Source organism: Lacerta agilis, chromosome 5 (genome assembly GCF_009819535.1).
Source record: "Lacerta agilis isolate rLacAgi1 chromosome 5, rLacAgi1.pri, whole genome shotgun sequence".
In the NCBI taxonomy this organism is placed as follows: domain Eukaryota; kingdom Metazoa; phylum Chordata; class Lepidosauria; order Squamata; family Lacertidae; genus Lacerta; species Lacerta agilis.
In genome coordinates, this window is record NC_046316.1 from 23,901,536 (window position 1) to 23,923,253 (window position 21,718).

The window sequence follows — 21,718 nt, forward strand, 5'->3', positions numbered from 1 at the left end:
ATGGGCTGGCTTTAGTACCACAACAACACAAACCAGGATTTCTGATTTGTGTGCTATCAGAATCCTGCATTTCTATGTTAGGTCATCTGCGATTTAGAAATAATTGAAAATGGTCAGTTTTCTCATAGAACAGTGTTCTTTGCAATGCGTTCTAAGGATATTGATATCAGATCAGATGCAGTTTTCACTCAGCGCCAGTGAAAGTGAGTCAGGGGTTTGTTTGTTTTTCACCCCTGTGCAAAATACGCAGTGGATGATTTTTGTTTCCCTGAGTAAATAGACATGATGCTGTAAATGAGCAGGAAGTTGTGGTTTTTGTTAGGGAACACACACACACACTCTCTCTCTCTCTCTCCATGATGTGTTTGTGACCTCACATTTCCTAAACAAAATGTAATTAAAAAGGACACGGACTACACATTAAGGTTATGTGTTCTTCTATAAATTGTCTGTTCAGGAAGGTCCACACCTCACACCCTTCACTGATTGTGTGTTCCCTTCCAGAGAAGTAAATCTGAAAAGTCGTAAACTCCGCCTGACAGAGAGTATTGAGATTACTACTAGAGATACCAAAGCTCAAGAATGGTTTAAGGAAAGCTAGTAATCAAACACACAAAGAAACACACACACACACCCCTACCCCTGTACAACATAGGCACATCCACATATTAGATTCTCTTTCTTTTCCTATCCTAGGATAGTTAAAATGTATGAAAGGTGAAACTCAAAAACCATTTGAGCCATTTTCCTGGCAGCAGACACCCAATAGCTTGCCACCCCCCAATTTCTGGTTGGAGAAACCCACAGAGTTATCTCCCATTGAGAACAAAAATGTAGTTTAGCCATGCACACTTCTTTCAACTTGGAAGAGCAACTCCCGGAAGAGATCAGGGCTGCAGCATATGGGGTGGTTTAACCCTTTCTCCCTGCACTGTGGTCCCAATGAAAACCCTTCTCCTTAACCCCTAAAAGCTGCTGTTGGTGCAAATGATAGCTTCTTTCCTGGGCCAAATAGCAGCCATGGGGAATTTCATCAGCTTAAACCACTCTCTTCATGCTCTGCAATCTCATTCTTGATCATACACAGAGTTGCCATTTAACACTGAAAAAAGAAGCACACAACACCAAACTACATTGTTTAATGTAACTTGCAATTTGGGCCTTATGATAGCTATATTCTCACTTGAAGCTCCCTGCTCTGATATTTATTTCCTGTCAGTTCCCCACCCACCCTTAAAGGGACAGGCACATCTTCTACAAAATAATTCTGTAGGCTATATATAGGACATTGCAGACTTTGTGTCCCAGTGTCAAACTTTAGTCATAAAAATGTTGTGTTTTAAGACACCTTAGTAATCAGGGTATCTTGGACTACTTGAATTCCAAATGTCTGCTTTCTATCTGTTACTGACCATTTTTTATATTCAGCGACAACAGTGTCAAAATTGTTAGGATACTTCCCAGCAGAACTAAACCTGCTACACATATACTCCATAATGTGGTGACATCGATTGTAGAAAAGCCATGGCATCATCGTACAATAGCCAGCATTTGAGCAGGGAGTAAATCACACACAAGTGATAGGTTGCACATTTGAACTTGCTGAAGTGTGAAATCACAACACTCCATGCATGCAACAGAACCAGAGGGCTGTTAGATCTTTCCCTCCACATGCTTCCACGGTTCCACATATTTTTTGAATTACTTTTATATCCCACCATTTCCTTCAAGGAGCTCAAAGTGGCATACGTGGTTCTCTCCTTCTCCATGTTATCCTCACAATGACCCAATGGAGGTGGGTTAGGTTGTCAGACAGTGATTGGCCCAAGTTGTGTTTACTACTTCATTAATCCAAATATTTAAATGTAATGTATTCAACCCTACCGTGTCAAGTGTGGAATCAGAATGTTTGTGCATATGTGTGTTTTCTTTGTCCCAAACAAATACATTTAAAAACCAGGTAAAGCAACAGGGCACTTATTCACATGTCAAAATGAGATTATTATTATTTTTGCAAATAAGTAAGCCAACAAAAGCTGCAACAAACAGATCTAACACTGTCACAGATGTTACAACTTTAACCTGAGGGCTAAACTATGTGACTCTTCTACCTCCTAGGTAATACAACTGGCGACCGATTTTGAATTATATTGAATTCAGCATCAGGTGGTCTTCCTATATTTAACTGAGCTCTCAAGCTGATACCACGCCACTTGTGGTTGCCCCTCCCTCTGTCCAATATTTAGAGTGTCATGCTAAAGATTTAGTAGTTTTGGTCAAGAATGAATGTCTAATCTGTTGTTTTACTTGGGCTTTCAGTTTTATGTTAATTCTATAACCAAAATTGTCAATAACTGAACAATAACTAAATAACTAAACTGGCTGAATCAATTCAAAATTGTATGTCGCTGATTCAGTAAATTGTGGTGGCAATTGTATAATTTAAGAATAAGCCCCATTGAGAACTCAGAGGGACTTGCCTCTGAGAAAGAATATATAAGACTCTGTGGTGACCATGTGAGTAGGAAGGGAGAAAGAAGAGCTTAGATATACAATGCATGTAGATTGCAGGGGTTGGATGTCAATGGGTGGCATTAGGATTCTTTACTTCCATCATTTGGAATACCTTGCAAGAAGCTTGCTTTCAGTGAAAAATGTTTAGGTGTGTGTATGAATGACGTAACTGAGATGTAAATAAAAATGTAGAACTGAAGCAAATATTTGTAAATATTCACATTTGCCAATTCTGCCATTCTAATTCTGAGAGCATGCGTTTGCCCTTGTAATTTCAGTTTGTATTTTGAATGGTTTCCCCTCAAAACTCGAGTGGTTTCGACTTTGGCATCTCTTGATTTGAGTTGGCAGGCCTCAGAAATGAAATCTGATCAGCAGAAGCTGTCAAATACTGTCAGATGCTAAATACCATTGCATGCCAACTATGAAACAGTGTCAAACACCATTGCATAACAACTGTGAAACACCAATATTAAATACCATTGCATGCCAGTTATCAAATACTAAATACCATTGCATGCCAACTAGCAAAAGCTGTCCAACACCATCTGTCAAATTTGAAAGATTGAAATAAAATATCAGACTCAAGTGTATTATACTGAAATCAAATACCATAGGACATAAAATACAAATATCAAATATTTGATAAGTATTACAATATTCAGAGAACATGCGAGTATAGAGCGGTATACCTATTCTAATAACAATAACAATAGTAATAATAACAACAACAACAATAATAATAATAATAATTTGCAGACCCAAATTCTGAGGAGTGTTTTTTGAAACTTTATTGTTTGTTTGTTTATAGACCACACTTTTCCAAAAAAATACAATTTCAGCTTTTCTTTTCTTTTTTAAGTCAATGTCAGCAAAGGCTATTGAAGTCTTGGTTCTGTCGGTCTGATGTATTTTCTAACCCAAACTCATAATGGAGCCTGGTTAGCCTTGGTATCCCCTATACCTGTAATTTCATAAGAGAGTTTCTTGATTTTCTGCATTCAATTTTCCCACAGTAAAGTTTTAAGATGACATCTGGATGTGTTTGGGTGTCCTTAGCATAGCTGTCAACTTTCCCTTTTTTTGCGGGAAATTCCCTTATTCCAGCGCCGTTTCCCAATGCAAAAAAAGGGAAGGTTGACAGCTATGGTCCTTAGTTGATGGTTAATACATTATCTTATTTGTCTAAATTTAAACAACCTTTCTTTCCTGTTTCTTCACTGTATTGAAATTGCCCAAACTTGGGAAACACAAGCTCTGCTAAGCCTTGTTGTTTGTTTGTTTTCCATCTATAAGGTTGGGGGGGGGGGGGAGAGAGAGAGAGAGAGGGGAAAAAACTGGTACCTTTCAATATTATCTCTTTCCATGTTATCAAAATTCTCTTCCTCTCATCTCCTCTAGTGCTTTGTGAAATTTCTTCCACTTTGGGACAAGCTGGAAGAGTCACTCACATTGGGATGGTTATTTTCCTTTCTTGCATGCTCTAATAAGCAGCAATGTCAGTTAACAATGTTGACATTTAAAATATCATAGGCATCTGGATTAGAGTCTATTGAAATGAATGGGGCACTTGACACCTTAAAGCTATTGTTACAGACTCCCTGCATTCTCAGACAGATGGTCCTTTTTATTGGTTACACTGATTTCTTGGTTTAAAAGGCCTCATTCCACAGCCATAACAGCAAGAGGTTTATTATATTTTAAAATGTAACCTGATACTTTAGAGAACAAGTCAGAGGCCTTTCTGCAGCCTTACGGCTGCTGGCTCTTCATGCTCCTTAAAAACTATGGATCCTGTCTTGGTCTTAAATCAGTCATTGGTAATGTATCTGAACAGTTCAAATGCTTGCTTTTACGGAACCAAAAAAATGTCCAGCTGAAGTGCCAGTAAGATTATTTCATGAGGGGGGAAAACACATCTCATATTCCAATATCCCCATCCTGACAATATGAAAAGCGAAATCTATTTTTACTCACAAAACCAAGTTAGGTCAAAATAAGGCATTGGAAGCAGGTTCCTGAACAAGCTGTAAAGATATATACATATGCTTTGAGGAAATTTCATACAGAAGAGAGTCTAATAGTCCAACCAAAAAGTTGTTTAGAGAGAACTTTGTAGAAGTGTGTACATTTCAGGAGCATCTGTAAGCACTAACATCCTGTCCAGAGGGGCAATAGAAAAACCTATTATACCATCTATCTAAAAAATATTTTAGTTACCTTCACTAAAGGTTGTAATTAATAGGAGGTTTGGGGTTCAGGCTGTTGAAAACATCCCAAGGCAAAAATTAACCAGGTCTTGTTCCGTACTGGAAACTTCACCTAGTTCTTTGTTTAACCAAAAAGAAAGAAAGAAAGCACCAAATAAAAGATTTTTCTTTTGCTAGAGCAATTCTCTTCCCCACTCTCCTGTGTTTCTTCTAGGAAGTAAATTTGCTCAGAAGTAAGCCTTGCCGAGTTTAATAGGACTTATGTCCAAGTAAATGAGAAGACTGCTGCCTAAATTTATTTGTATTGGCCATTGGGAATAACAAAACAGAAGTAAAGTTCATAGACATAAAGCCATTTTTGTAGAACAAAACTGCCACCTGTGGTACATGACGGTCATATATTAAGTAAGAGTGAATAAAGGCATAATATAACAGGAGAAGATGCAACAGTTTTCTTCCCTTACAAGATGGGTTTCTCCCCTGTTTCACAGTCTGCCTGATATACTTGCATACCAGCAAATCAGATGCTAGATCAGCCAGTCTCGCTCCTCTCCACATGCTAGCCTTTTTTATTTTTCAAAGAGCCATATGTATATTTATCCATTTATATATTCATCTGTCCCCTTTTAAACAAACAGAAATATTTAAAAACAGCTTCAAAACTGCTTCAGGGATTTTGGTGTGTGTGTGAGAGAGAGAGAGGGAGGGAGGGAGGGAGAGGAGTAGGTGGACAGTTGATCCTCATTCAAATGCCGCCATATTGAAAACCTATACAAACAGCAGCTCATCTTGCGTCAGAAGACAGTTACCAGTCTGCAAATGAAGGAAACCTCCACCGTTCCCATAGTGGTCCGTTTGTACTGACCCAAATGTAACTTAAAATCTTATTAACTAAAATAATAATTATTGATCACCTCAGTCCTGTAGTAGTACTTGAACTGACTTTTGGCAGCAGGGCCTCTAACTGTCTCTAAGAAAACCTGTGCAATTTGTGAATTTCTTTGTGAGTTTTCCACCAAGCGAGAGTTTGAGAATCAATTATTTGCCTTGGCATTTTTTCCTTCTTTGATAAATAACAAGAGGGTTTCTACTTATATTTCTGTCCTCGGGGCTTTATCATTAAGATTAAATAACTGTACTCTCAAGCATGCCACTGAACAAACATCTTTTCAATTATGTGAGTAATGGACGCTTTAACAAAAGAACTATTGAAAAGTCTGAAAGCATGTTTCTCTCCCCCCACTTCCCCTCCAACTAAAAATATTAAAATTAAAGTATCTAGTGACAGAAGAATGCCATTGTTTGCCCCTTAAAGCAGATTCTTAATTCTCTAGTCAAAATGTCTTATGTGTGTTTCCAATACTTGTTCACAACTTGTTTTGCAGTTTTGGAAACTACCTGAAAGCCATTATCAAGAGATGCACAAAGTGTGTTGTTTTAAAATGGAGGAGCCTTCTGGTGGTTTGTTCTCCCGCCACTTGTGTTTGAAGCCACTTCAGCCACAATGCATAGGTATCCTGTAGCTTATTGAAGAAATACTTTCCCCCTTAAACCAGCTTCCAATTTGAAAACTTAAAGCACAGTTGAACAGAGGTGTGTACTTTGAGAAAGTCATTGCACATGTGCAGATGACAGCTTCGTGGAATACAAGGGTGCCTGCTTCTGGGGGCCGAGGCACTGCAGCTCCCCAATCTTTTTTTTTAAGGGGCCAGGCCCCTTCAAAATGTTCAGAGGGCCCTCCTCAGTCCTCTGCAGAATGTGGCGCCTGTGGTGGAATAGGAATTGCAGGGTTGCGGGCGTGGGGAGACACATCAGGTAATGTGCTTCGGATGAAGACATCCCCACTCGCCCACTGGTTTGTACAGTAAGATAAAACTGTGCTGAAACACTGCTTTTTAAGCCTCTAATGTTTACATAGCTTAAGTCTCAAGAATAAGCTTTCCTCGTTATCTGGGCTTCTTTGTCCAAATATTGTGGGAAAACTGAAAATAGAACTGGACGCAGGCAGGATCTATGGAAGCCCAATGATAGTGTTAGGCGAGGTTCTAGTGACTTTCTTTTCCATAAATGCCGCCTTCTTCCCATTTTTTGGTCATATGTGAGGTACTTGGCAACCTTCCCCACTGGGTTTCAGTACAAGTCCCCGATTAAAGGAATAAAGAGAGCTTTCTGCAAGGAATGAGGTAGCATTGTTTGCGAACAAAGCAAAGCTGTGGTTGGTTTTGCCAGTAATGTACGTGTTTGATTTGAGCTACAGATCAGTACAAGTTCTCCTTGTGAACGAAGAAACTTACTTATATACGCGCACAATCGGGGAATTTAAAACAAATAGCAGCACACCTTCAGAATGTTAAGTTAGGTTGTGCTTTGGGAGCAATATTGGAGTTCTGAGCAGGAAATTTCTGCAAATACAGTCTTCAGTATATGGTATTCAACCTCTTCTCTGCTGCAGCCACAGCAGGAAAGGACGCAGCTGGGTGGGTGGGTGGGGCTTGCCTCAGTTTGCTAACGTAAGCAGCCACAATGCAAGCGTTTTATGTACGAAATTCCTAGTCATGCATACCTTTGATAAACACCCTTCATGTGTGGTAGGGCTGCGGGATCAGGCATGGTGTGCGTACACACACTGGGCCTCTTACCTGCAGCCCAACAAAAGTAAGGCTAATAGCAGATGAGCCAAACTTGAAAAATAACAATTGATCCATGTGCATCAAATTATACGTGTATAGATGCCTCTTAGGCTTCATCTGCACTATACTTTACATGTAAAGCAGTGTTATCCCACTTTAACTAGTCATGTCTTTCCCCAAAGAATTCTGGGCATAGCTGTCAACTTTTCCCTTTTCTTGCAAGGAATCCTATTCGGAATAAGGGAATTTCCCTTTAAAAAAGTAGACAGATATGATTCTGGGAGCTGTAGTCTGTTGTTAAGGGTGTTTAGGAGACCCCTGTTCTCCCCACAGAGCTACAGTTCCCAGCGTTTTTTTTGACACTCAGCCCCCTTTCCCAGGGAACTATGGGAATTGAAGCATTGTGAGGTGCATGGGTGGCCTAACAACCCTCAGAACCCTTAACAAAGTACAGTACCCAGGAGTCTTTGGGGGAAGGCATGGCTGTTTAAAGTGGCATGATACTGCTTTATACGCATAGTGCAGATGGAGGCATACTTTCAGCCGACATACATAGATGAGCCGGAGCAGCTTATCGACACACAATTCCACTGCACCAATGTACACAGAGCCTATGTGGGTTGAAGGTACATGAGAGTAAAACCAAAGTCACACAGATTTCAGTGTGAAAGTTAAGCGCACCAATAAATATTCCCATCAAAATCAAGGGGAGTGAAAAATGCTTCGCTTTGATTGGCGCCCCCCTGTGTTCGAAGCATATTGGGAGAGATATCATGTGCCATCTGTTAGCATGTCCTACTGAACATGAGTAATTCAGTATCCACATTAGTGTGTACCCCCATCAGCCTGCTCCTGGTGTTATGGCTTGCAGTTGCCGTGTGTGCTACTCTGATTCAAGCTGCAAGCTCTAAATAGTAGGTTTACGAATGCATTCTTCTACTTTCCTGATTCAGTATGGAATGGCACTTCCCTTGAGCCCATGTAGTACTGTGAAGATTAAATGTCTTTAAAATAGTGGTATACTTTCAGGTCAGTGGCTGGAACTAATATGAAGCTCTAAAGAAAGGCCAACATCTATTGCTGCAGACCTCCTTTACGAAAAACTGTCCTAGACAGAACATTCACACATATGGAGGTGCCAGTATTATTGATCTGTTCTTAATCATCACCATTCTTCTTTATCATCTTAAGACTCCCCATCTTCACTAACTTGTTTTTAACGTAGAAAGACTCATGAAAAGGCGATGGTTACCAGGCAGGTTTCATTTTCCTTCTTGTACTGCTGTTTTATAGAATCATGCAACTTCAGCTCTGAAAAGGAATTGCCCGCCCCCGCTATTTCGCTCTACACAGCTTGTTTGTAAAAATGGCCTCTTCAAAGTGCTTCAGAGGAAGCTAATGATGGATCAGTGTACCTATATTAGTACCTTTGTCTTATTAACTCTTGTTTTTCCCCAAAAACCTCTGGAATAACTGGCGAGTTCCATATAGGCTGTTGGAAACTTTTGTTTCTTTCTTGCGTTATATTTTCTAGAGACTTGTGATATATATTTTTTCTAATTCAGTAACCCTATGAAGTAGGTTGTTGCTGACCTGGTTCTGCAAGCAAGTAACTTGAGACTGAGATTTAGATTGCTTCCACACACCACTCCAGACCATAACTGACAAACAGAAAGAATAGCAGGGAGTTTCTAAGTAAAGAGGTATTTTCGTTGTCGTGGGAGTTTAGAGTCACTTCGCTGTTACAACGCAAAAGTGGATGTAACCCCTGTAGCTGTCATGCAAGCCCAATTGGGTTAGTTGTAACTAGAATGGATCCTGCCCCACAGCTTGCGGGAGATAAGCCCATTTGTGTGGGCTTTAAGCTCATTTGTGTGGAAATTCCTCTAGAGACCTGACGAAGGAAATCTTGACCAAGGAAACCTAGCAAAGACAGGATTCACCTGGAATTTGAATATTGGTTTGAGAGATTTTGTTGGGCTACATTTCTTACATTGCTATCAATATTCCTTTAATGATAAGATTGTGCTACATCTTGGCTATTCTGCCGCAAGGATTGGTAAGCTATAATTTCTGCCATTTTCCTAGCCCCCCTTTTTATCAATTTAAACTATTGTCACAGTAAGAAAAGGGTGTTGTGACAATTGAATCATTCCCGTGAAAGATGATTATATGTATTCCCTTAGATCTGAATCACTTAAGAAAGACATTCATTGTCAATGGAAAACAAACTGGGTCCTTGAGGCTAATTTTTAAGTCTCTAATGTGTCCATTGGTCTAAGCATGGGCCAGTTGCACATTAAACTTGGAGAGGTATACCCACTGTTTGGATCACGTGCACAGAGAAGAGGTTTCTGGCAGCAATCATAGGCAGTAAAAGAAGGAAGACTTAACTCATAAAATGAGTAGTTTTACCCATGATCCTTGAGCCCAAGCAACCTGAGAGTGAACTTTGCTAAAGTCAATGGAACTACTCCAAGAAACACAGCTGGAGCTATAAGAAAAACAATGCCAATCATCTGATACACAGGTGGGAGCAACGAGCAAAGGTAAAAGGCCCTCCTCAAACCAACAGGGATGGCAGAGTTCACACGAAAGCTGGCTGCAGGCTTTTGGCCTCATGCCTTTGCTGAACCAGGGCCATGACATCTCCCTGATTTTAGGATGAGCCCTAAGTCTTTCCTGCAATATCTCATAATAGCGCAAATGGATAGAGCATGAGACTCTTAATCACAGAGCCCCACGTTGGGCGAAAGATTCCTACACTGCAGGGGGTTGGACTAGATGATCCTTGTGGCCCCTTCCAACTCTATGATTCTATGATAAGAACTTATGATCCCATGCAGTTCCAGTAATGGAAGAATGTAGGAACCATGTAGGAGAGGCAGGGATGGTTGCGGAGTTGGGAGGGATTACAGTGTCAGAGGTTGAAATCGGTGCTATTGCCTTGGCATAGGAAGTTGCCTTTCGCCATGTCAGAGTTGATCACTTGTCCGTTTTGCTCAATATTGGCTGCTCGGATTGACAGCAGTTCTCCCAACATGAGCTTGTTTTTCTATGTGTTTCCTACATTTTTACCTTACCCAGAGAAGCAAGGGGTGAAGCCAGAAGCAAGCGAGAAGAACGCCACTCCCATAGCATAAGAATGAGGTCACAATGAAGAGTTAAATATGGAGCTGGCAGCCTTGACTACAGATTTCCTTTCCTTTCATGCTCCCCCCTCAAGAGTTATTCTTCTAACCCCTTTTATTTTTATTACTATAAATAGATGCAGTCCACTATTTCCTGCGCAATAGAGTTGGACTTAAAAGAGTAGTTGCTTGGCACAAGAATTAATCAGTATATGAAACATTAGTACTTATCACTTTATTTTTTAAAAAACACACACACACATGCATAAGATTTTGAGTTGCATTTTTCCCATGGCACAGGAGAAGAATGTTGGCTAATGAAGGATAAGAGTTGTGTGGTTAATGCCTTTTATGAAATACTAATGATGAAGACATGTTTGACATGCTGTAAAATACATTTTTCTAATGTGAAGTTTCTGCCTTTTGTTGGAGACGAGACAAAATCCCCAGAGGATTTTAGAATTTGTAAATATAAAATTATCTGCCTCCATGGTTCTCCCCCCCCTTTTTTTTTAAAGGCTGGCAGAAAGCCAGATTACTTACATTACTGTAATAGATTTGATGACCTCTGACTTCTGCTGTGGAGAAGTACATTGAATTTTTCATTACATCAGAGGATGCTGAAAGCTAAAAACTCAGAATACTAGGCACTAGTATTTAATTCAACATTTAGCCAAGCAAAATCTTCCTCCTCCCCCCACCCCCGCTAAAAGAGGGGGGAGAGTATCCACAATTAAATGTAATGTATCTCTGATTGTGTTGGGATTAATAAAACACTGATTTGTTCATACAGCTCGTATTGATTTTTAAGTTGCCTTTATTTTTTTTAAAAAAAGGATAATCTTGCTTTTCATAGTCATTGAATTTAATCAGAAGCTCAGTTGATGGCAAAGACTTCCCTACTGTTTCTGCTCTGGGCTGGAAAATGTTATTCTTGTATTATTCCAGTGGAAAAAATAGCCCCGTGCTGTTCAAAAATCTGCTGCCTGCAGAAGGATTGTTCTTTAATACGCTACTGCTTACACATTCTCGTTATGTTAATTACCCTATAAATAATGCATTTTATTAATCTGAATGTAGGCATTGCGTTCATAATAAAGGCATGTTCCACCCCCGCCCTGCAAACCCAAACCCTGGGTTACGTGGAAGTAAATGCCCTCCTCTTGCTGTGTACTCCCCTCCTCTGCATTTCCTCTGTAGTCTTCCTCTTTGTCAAAATTTAGACTGTAATCTCCTCGAGGGCAGAAATTAGCCTGTCTTTTTTTGCTTATGAAACTCCACAAAGCAGAATGCATATTGATGATATTCTTATGCGTATCAACAACAACAACAGTGATGGTTAAACCCATATCCACATTCTTATGCTTTCCGGCAAGATTGCTTGTTACGAATACAGGAACTCTTCTCTCAACATCTGACACTGAAAACTCTTTCGAAGTCTTTTTTGTGTGTGTGTGTACATGAGGGTTTATATGCGTTGTTCGTTTTTCTGTTAATGTTTGTGAAACACCTTCTTTTTATCTTGCACCGAGGTTGATTTAAATCTCCTAAGCGACAGCTATTTAGCACAAAATTGAGCTGCTCATTTCAAGCGTGTTGCATTCTGTGGGGGAAGTTTTAAAGCAGAGAATCATATTCTGCCTGATTTGGAGAATATTGACCTGCAGTTGATGAAATACAGTTGACTGAATACAGTGTGTGTGTGTGTGTGATGTTCTAATAGTATGTTAGCTGAAGGTTTGAATGTTCCACCAGCTTTATTTCCCTTGTACTATAACAGCTTCTAATAATCAAATGATAAGATCACATCCTGAGGGTAATTGTGTTGTACCATGACAGGGCAACTGAAGGCAGGGAAGTGTGGGGGGGACCACAGAGTGAAAATTCCAGCAAATGGAAACCTTTCTGCCAACTTGCAATTGTTCATGGCGTTAGGCTTCATTTTAATCCTCCTAAGCTCTTTGCTTTTTCTTTTTTTTTACTTTGCTTAAAAAAACCAAAACCAACAACCCCGCCTTGTTACTGTAGAGAAATAGCATTGCATTAGAATTTTCTGTCCAGGGTGGGGAGCTGATGCAAGTAGAACAAGCTGTCCTTGTGTTTTGATTAAATTTTTACCTTAGTCATGCCTCTCTCCAGATACAAGAAACATTTAATTCCAAATTTCCTGCTGTTGGCGCTAGGCATTTGACCAGCTATGTGAAATGTATTTTTTGCCACTGTAGCCTCTGCCAACTGCTGAGCTCAGTGAAAAAAACAAAATCACAAAAATGGAAACAGCAGGCCCCTCCTCCTGTAACGTTGAACTCTCATCAGCCATGACTCCTAATTATCCTCTGACCTAATGAGTTCCAGGGATTTATATGGCAACAAAGAGGCAGGATGCTGTTGTCTTTTTGGTGGTCAAATTTAAAACTGACACAAAAGGGTTTCTCAGAAAGAGTGCTAGCTAACAGTGATTAATCTTATCAGGGCTGGCCTTTGTCCCTTTTCTGCTTTAACTGCCAGGATAATCACACAGAATATTTTATTTAAAAGGCCTAGTGGTGGCGGAGTATCATCCTCTAATTTTAAAGCTATGAGCAGCTTTTGAAACATTTACCGAAATATGTAGATTTAAAATGGGCTGCCTGTTCCTATGGCAACCAAACAAAGTCAAACAATCCTTTCTGCAGTGTTAACAACTATTGCCACCAAAAAAAAAGAAAAGAAGGTATTTTGGTTAAATCTGATTCTTTAAATATTTAACACATGGCAGAAAAAGATATAAATATTGCTCTGGATGAAACCCAACCTCGCCTCCTCTTGCTTCAAGTCCCAGGCACGGGAAAAGATGTTCAAGGGTGCCTTGAATATTTTGTGCTTGTTACAAATGAAATTTAGCAGCCTCAAGTATGAACAAGATTGTATTTCTTTTTCTCCCCCCCCTTTTTTATTCTGCCTTGTTATGCTTCTTTTTTATTACATAAACATTAACTGTAATGTTACAGTGGGAAGCAAGTATTTGGCAAAGTCCTTATTATTTTGCTAAGCCTGCATAGAGAGAGCTGTTTTCAGTTTTAGCAGCTGTAACATGTTTAAACTCAGTTTGTAATGGGATCTGAGGACCTGCATTCCCCATGGGCATTGCTTTAGCTTCATTACTGGCCAGCTGCCAAATTCAGGGCTCAAAAGTATTATTCACGCCTCTCTGCACATACCCATGTCAGAGCATGCTCAGTTCATGAATTTTGTTTCTAATATGGCATAAATTAGGTTTACTTTTTAACATAATTTATGTTGTATTTTATTAAAATGTGAAATACTATCATCGCAAGCAAGCTAATCCCAGGCTCTCTTGAAGCTAAACTGTGTTTGAACATCTAAATTAAAACTGGATGGCTTGGAGCTGATTCTGGAATAACAAAAAAAATCTGTGTCTGAACAAAAAGAGTTTTCTATCTTGAACTCTTAGATTAAGCTATAATTAAAGAAGTCTGATATTTGAACAGATTAATGCTGTTTAAAAAGCAAAGTCCATTTTCTTCAACAGATACCTATTTGTTTTTTTTTTAAAAAAGATGTTTGCCATACTAAAGTTCATATTTTTAAAAGTCAGAGTCTTGCATTATTCCTGCTATGAGTCATTCATTAATCATGTTTAATGCATTATAAGAACTTTAATCACTGGAGCTGAAACTCTCGATTGTAAGCCAATCCATTCTTTTTAATAACGTTGCTTATTTACCCTCATTTCAAGAGGCACTCTGTGGATGGGGGGAGGATCAGATTGAAGCATCTCTGTCTCCTCCTCCCCCAAGCATTTTTTCCATGGTTTGAAAGACAAAACTCTGTAATCAAAATTCTCTGATTGTTTCTTAAAATCGTTTTTGTTCCTGCTCACTGTGCCAACTACCACCTGGTCGATACTGCTTGCCCTTTTTTTCCTTTCCCTAGAGAAAGAGGAATCATCTTGCTCACAAAATGGGCCCTTATGACATTCCCCTAGCTTCCTAAAAAAAGAAGAGGAAATCTATTCTAGTACAAGGTTTCTATACCAGTTGGACTACAGTTCCCATCAGCCACAGTCATGCCCAGGGGCCAGGCATGATAGGAGCTGTAGTCCAACAACATATGGAAGGCAAAACAGGCTGGAGAAGACTGCTCCATCTTCTGATGGAACCATATCTTGCCTACAGGATACAAGATGATTCACTCATAGGGTGATGTAGCAGTCCAGAATATGCTGATATGTGGTGGTGGAGGGGCCACATCCCTCCTCCCCAGCTTCTTGGATTATATGTGCAACCCTGCTCAGCTGAGTTTGTCTTCACCCCCTTCCCATTGCACTCTGCTCCTCTAGCTTCTGACTATGCAGGTTGCGCTGAGAATTCAAATAGTTATGGGAAAGCCCTCCAGGGATTGCAGAGGGGAGAAGGCAAGAGACATCTAGAGGCAGTGGTTGTTCACATCACAATCCACCCTGAAGTTCCAGTTTATGTACAGTTGGGATTATTTGCTATTTTCGGTACTTGCAGGGTATATATGGCACTGCTGTCGGGAAGTTCTGTAACTCAAGTCGGTTGCTGTTTAAACAGGCCAAAGAACTAAATACAAAGTATTTCCATTAAAATCAATTTAAAGTAGTGGGGGTGGGGGAGATATGCAGCTCATCTCCAGCAACTCCATTTGGCTTCATAATCTCATTTATATCAATGGATTTAAAAATTAAAAAAATGTTCTGCTTGTTGTCACGTGTTGAACCTGATCCAGCTAAAGTTACTTATGGCTAACACTGCAAACCTATAGGTGTGTACTCAGAAGTAACTTTAATGAGACCGACTTCCAGGAAAGTGTGAATAGGAGTGCAGACTAAATTGAATTTACGTGACTTAATTTAGTATCAGCTAACCTGTAAGTTTCAATAGGACTTGGTCACAAATAAATTGAAGTGGATCAGAACCATCCCATTTTTTTTTGGTTGACGCGTAAAGACACATTGTATACCTAAACATGTAAAGTTTGAATATTACAGATGTTTAGGAGAGTGTGTATCATCTTGAGAGGATGGCAAACTCAGCTTTGTGGTTGCAAAATGTGTGAAAGACAGAGGAAATAATTTGATTCAGCAGCAGTTTGAGAAGAAGAAACAGCTTCCAAATCCTATTGCACACCTTTGACTTCTAGATTTGAGTGGGGGGGGGGTTTCTTTCTTTCAAAAAACAGTTTTTAACAATGAACTTCTTACAGACATTTCTTTTATTTTATTTTGGTCTTTTGGGTGAGAACTTCTAGAACTGATCAATTATTCGTTTTTTAGATTAATCCTGCCATATGAAAGATTTATTAAAGGAGAAGAAGATAAGCCACTACCTCCTGTGAAACCTCGAAAACAAGATAATGTCGCCCAGGAGGGGGAAAGTAAGATAAAATTGTCTGGAACAAAACGCATCAGAAATGAACACCAAAAGAGCAAGAAAGAAAAAGACAATGCACAGAAACCCCAGGATGCACCCGAGGTTAGTTTCCTTTCCCCGCTTTCTTCTTTTCATTAACTTTTTCATTCTGCAGGTGCTGCTTTGATCGCATAATGTCCAGAAATCATCTTTTGAACCAGGGCTCACTCAAACAAATCCTCTTTCGGGGCCAGGCCACATGTCACTTTTTACTGACATGGCGTCTTCAGGGCCTAAAAAGACACAAGAGTGTGTACCTATGTGTTCCAGTGTGCACAGAATCCATCATGTGTCCGTGTAAAAGTCGCATGCTCAGAAGTCCCCTTTCTGCAGAACCTGGGTTGGTATTCCCCAGGTCTCTCGTAATATGCAGCTAAGAATTCTGAAGCTATACGTACATACTTTATTCATTTCAAAAATCTTAACATTAAGAATAATGTAGGGGGAAGGTCCTTAGTTTACTCAGAAGGACTGAAGTATAACTGATGGTGATTTGACATGTGTGATTATGGAGGGCATGTAAGCGATGACAGAGATGCCACCTCTGTAAGCGATGACAGAGATGCCACCTCTGGAAAGGTCGTCAGTACATGGGCAGTTGTGGGGTGTGTGTGCCATGTGGCTGGTAATGTCTTACAGATTCCCATGCCTTCCACACAGAAGAACCAGGAAGTCAAAGTCAAATTCTTTATTGCGTTAGCATTTAGCCATAGCATAAACCCAACAAAGCAAAACAAACAATGCCGAATACAAACAGCAGAGTACAAATGTCAAATTGGACTGCAGACAAACATGGCATAATAAAACTTGAATTACAACAAAACAAAAAGAACTAATATCTAAAACACCCGAGCCGATTATCTAAACTTACTAATCTAACTAGCAAGTAGGAACCTGGGGTAAGGTTAAACTAAGGGGTTAAACTCAGGTTAAACTAAGAACAAAATGAGGACGATGATAATGGTCGTGGTCTAGGTCAGTGTTTTTCAACCACTGTTCCGCAGCACACTAGTGTGCCGCGAGATGTTGCCTGGTGTGCCGTGGGAAAAATGGAAAAATTCAAGAGAATTACTTTATATATAGTCAATATAGGCACAGAGTTAAATTTTTTAACATTTTCTAATGGTGGTGTGCCTCGTGATTTTTTTCATGAAACAAGTGTGCCTTTGCCCAAAAAAGGTTGAAAAACACTGGTCTAGGTCACACTCCCTAACAAAGGAGCCCTGAGTTTCAAAGCCTATTTTTTGTAGAAAAGCCACTTTGGAAGGCCTTTTTGGGCCAAAACACTTTAGCATCTTTAATATTGGTTCTCCTTTTCTGTTATTTCCATGGACTTGACCTCCAAAGCCTGGGTTAGAATATATTTTTTATACAACCACAGTCTTTGCAATAGCGTCTTTGGAGCGTTTCCCTCACCCACCCCTGCTCCTTTAAAAAAAATTTTAATTGTAAACTGAGACATATTTTGAAAAGGCACAATCTGTATTAAAATATACATAAAAGAGGGCATACAGTCTCTGTTTAAGCAACTGCTAGATTGCAACAGAAATTGCCAAAAGCAAGGAAATACAAGTTAAGTCTAGCATTCCATTCCTTGTTCATCCCTTTGTGCCTTGTTATTTATTGCAGGGAGTTTGGATCAGCGAGTTATGTTACATACCATATGTGCTGCAATAGAAGCTAAGCACAACGTAACAAGCCAGCAATGGAGTGTCAATCTAAACTTTGAACTTCCTTGCTTTTGTTGTTTAGTATCTCAAATTTCCTGCGACTTAAACTGCAGTTATTTTTTATGTGAGTCGCAGGTCAAGTTCTCAGATGGAGAGTAGAAAGTGCACAACACAAAATGCAATTATGTGGGCTTCCGGCTGCAAGAACATAGCAGTGTAATTCTTTTCTCCCGTCAGTCAGTAATGTTGGATGTTCTTGATAGCAAATTCTCACAAATGTATGACAGACCTCAGAAGGCTTTTAAGCAAATCATTTTCCATAAGTTTGAAAAATATAATTCCTCTTTCCCTCACATATGAAAGCACCATGTAAAAATTATTCCGCTTTTGTTATGCCTCTTAGGTTGGGGAACTGAATTGAATCATTGCTGTGTTTATATTTGCAGTTTATTTGTAAGCTGTTTAGAGCGACTCCTTTGTGGTGGGGAAAAGCGGGTATAAATCTTTTAAATAAGAAATATTTGTTTATGGGGTGGTGGGGTGCAATATTATTTTGGGATTTGGGGCAGGGGGCTGGTAAGCCGACTAATTTGTAAGCCAGAGAGAGGGGAGTAGTGGCATTTGCAGGTCTTTTGTAGCTAATGTTGGTTGGGGCAATATGGAAAGTTATTAAATAGAGTGGGCACAAAACCCACACAAATTAAGTGCAAGCAATCTCACGGCAATCCATGAGACTTAAGTTAGTCACAATCCACTTATTGCCTTCAGGTGGACTTAGGACTTGCCCACACTGGGGTAAAATGTGGAATCACACCTTTCCCCCCACTTCAAATGCGGGTTTCCCCCCATCTTGGCCATTTGGGACTTTCCGGGGACCGAAAAGCCCTGCATTCAAAGGGAGAAATGTTAGAGGCAACGCTGGGATGGGGAGGACGTCATTTGGTTTCCCTTACATTAATGGGGAGACAGGAAAATCCACATGTTTCTCCGGTGTGGACAAGGCCTTAGTTGCAACTACTTTAACTCTAGGCACACTCTGAAAATCTTCCGCCTCAAAATGCCTATTAATCATACTGACGCTTTGAAACAACTATTGCACTTGCTGGTTCCCACTTCCTTCCCCCTACACACCAACTTTCTCAAGCCTTTCCACCCAAATGATGTGAAGAAAGTTGAAGCACAGGCACCCTGCATCCCTCCCCCCAGTATACATTCCAATATACCAGTGGTCCCAGGCTCTGCTCAAATAAAAGCCAGCCAAGCTACATGGAACCAATGGAGAAGAGGTCTTTTGATTGGATTGCCACCCGTTATTCTGCTGCGTAGCGCTTTATCTCTTATTTTTTGGTTTTCCATTTGATGGCTTCTCTTCCTGAGTGCTGGTTCAGCTGCCGGTATTGCCCAATTGCAGGCCTTCCCATGACAGAGCACCCAAGCATGGCAGTGTTATACTGAAGAATTATGTTGCAGTTGCTACGGGCTGCGCTTATATGAGCCATAGAGTGCTCTTTCAACTCTAGCTTTGTCATCCCAGGAAAATACGTAGCTGATTAAGTACAGTTTCTCCCAACAACCAGTTCCTTAGGCGATCACCTTATTAAAGAAATCTTAATCAACTAGTTGAACGAATTGTCAGCTCGGAAGAAACAATCCCCCCTTCTCACTCATATGGAATGCCTCTTATAAGATAATGCCCTGCTGCATACAAACATGCATGTATCATCTAAGGAGAAGAATAGTATTCTGTTTCTTCAGAAACATAACAAATTCCATTGATTATTAGTGTGATAAAAAACTGCCTTTCTTGATTAGCCAGGGACACATTTTTGGCCACTTCATCTAAGCCAGGGATGTCCAACCAGTAGATCGCAATCTACTGATAGATCCCTGACTGACCCTCGTAGATCATGGGATCCTTATCGTGCACAAAAAGTTACAGGGGAAAAGCTAAAAAAAAACTCTGTGCATTCCTCCCCCCAAAAAGCTCAACAACTCTGGGCAATCCACCCACCCCACGCACGCTCCTCCTCCCTCTAATGACAATGGGTAGATCACTGCCATTTTTCCCCTACTGGGAATAGATCACAGTCTTTTGGGAATTGGACATGCCTGATCTAAGCTATTGGCTGATCATTGCAGTCCTACCATTTGTGTGTGTTTGTGTGAATTTGTGATGCACACATGCAACGTCCTGCAGTTCTGCCTTATCTAACCAGCTTCAGCATACCAGTTTACCAGGAAGCTGGACTACCTGTACGTGGTAATAGCTTTTTGTGTCTTGTGAAAACCTGATTCGCTAAGGCTGTTTTAAAACTTAGCAGATGGCAATCCCGGGCCTGGCACCAGTAACCAACCAGGTTGTGGACTGGCCAAAGGGCCCCTCACGAGCCACACCGCCATGCATCAGCCTACCTGAAACGCCCTCCTCAGATGGTTTTCAGAGGTGGCAAATGTAAGCTGAGCCCCTATCCACAGTGGCCACCAGTCATTTCAAGTAACCCAAAACATCATGCCCCGGCCCATCAATCTATGAAATGGTAACTTACTCATCTTAACTGCCCTAGGTTTTGAAATCAGTTTTCAGTGCTGTGCGTGAAGTTTTTATTAGGCTGAAAACAGTCAAAAGAACCCACTGTGCATGTTGAAATAATAACCATACATCTCTCTTGATTATGATCTGCCTTTGGGCTTCATGTTTCTGCAAATATGTGAATAGTTCCCATTTAAAATAATCCTGTAAAAGTACTCCAAGTGGTAAGATTTTTAAATTGACACATCCTGAGAAATATGCACTTTTAAATATTTTTCAAGAAATGTTTTTCAGTGTGAACAATGAGGGAGAAAGCTATCTTGTAATGACTCATAACTGTTTGTGTGAGCACGCTGTTAATTGGTTACAGTTCAGTTTAGCATTACATTTGACTCTGTTTTGTTATGATGGCTGTAACTGAGTACAAGATGAAATATTATTATTCCTCTCATACATGCTGCTCTAGCACAACTGCAAGCTCCTATCAAAGTGTTGCCCAACCAGGGGGGGGGGAGAGAGAGAGAGAGAGAGAGGGGTCCAGTTATTAGCTATCAGTTTTTCCCCGTCTGCTTTGCTCATCTGTCTGGTATTTCCCTGTAATTGTATAAGCTCTGGAGGCCAATGTTAGAATTTTCGCAAAAAGGGCTAATGATGGTGTTTGGACTGCAAAAGGCATCTTTTACTTTGAGTTTCTTCGCGGAAAAAATTATGGAAGCAGTCACAATGAGTAACGGACACTTTAACTAATAGGAAATAGAAAAACCCAACACACAGGAAAATTTAAAAGCAGCTGCAAAGGCGTAAATCTTGGAGAAGATTGTGATGCATTGGCTGCCTTGCACCCATCTCTCACTGACGCTCTCTAATGCAGCATTTAGATAATAACTTTCCTGATGCCTCCTTTTTACAGCTGAGAAAGAGAGAAGCGGGTGGGGTGGGGGTGTTAACAATAATAATAGAAGAGCTCAGACAACGTCTCTGCTTCATGACTGCCTTCTACTAAGAGGCATGCCGCAAGAGAATGACAGTAATTTTGAAAAGGGTTGTCAGTCAGCTGTATCACAGATGGAGCACTCTAATGACCTTCAAGGTCACAGTTCATTCGTCTACATAATGGAATGAATAGGGAGAATTGAGTGCACAAGCTTTATTAATGAAGGAGCATAAAGAGATGGAGCCTCATTGGCTATAACTCAGGAAAGCTATATCTGAAAGTGGGCAAAAATGCTCTTGCTGCATGTTGACAACTTTATTCTAATCTCTAAATAAAAGAAGCCCGAATGAGCCACAACGCTGATTGTTTCAGAACGCGTCAGCGAAGCTTTGCTTCCCGCCCACCCGCAGACTTCATTTTATATATTTTATAAGGGGGGGTGGGTTCATTTTGGTAAGTGCTGGTTTTAGTAGTGCCAAAAGATCAGGTCTAAAATAAAAGAGATCCACTTGTTATCTCTGTTTTTATGATGTTGTTTTACAGTGTTCGTGTTGGTTTACACTTGGTTTAAATCCTAAGTGGCTTAGAAATACTTTTTAATAAATAATAAATAAAAGTCAAGTCAAGCATGCTTGGGAGTGCGTGTTTTAAACATGGAAAACAA

At 40.1% G+C, this 21,718-nt stretch overlaps 1 protein-coding gene across 3 annotated transcripts in view; it reads left to right on the forward strand.

Annotated features, from left to right (window-relative positions):
* The window catches only part of ARID5B (AT-rich interaction domain 5B), a 181,791-nt gene that overhangs the window by 151,976 nt on the left and 8,097 nt on the right, over nucleotides 1–21,718 (forward strand). For all 3 annotated transcript variants that reach the window (XM_033148915.1, XM_033148914.1, XM_033148916.1), the window contains one exon: nucleotides 15,785–15,983. In XM_033148915.1, coding sequence (XP_033004806.1) covers nucleotides 15,785–15,983 — 199 coding nt within the window. The remainder of the gene's footprint in view (nucleotides 1–15,784; nucleotides 15,984–21,718) is intronic.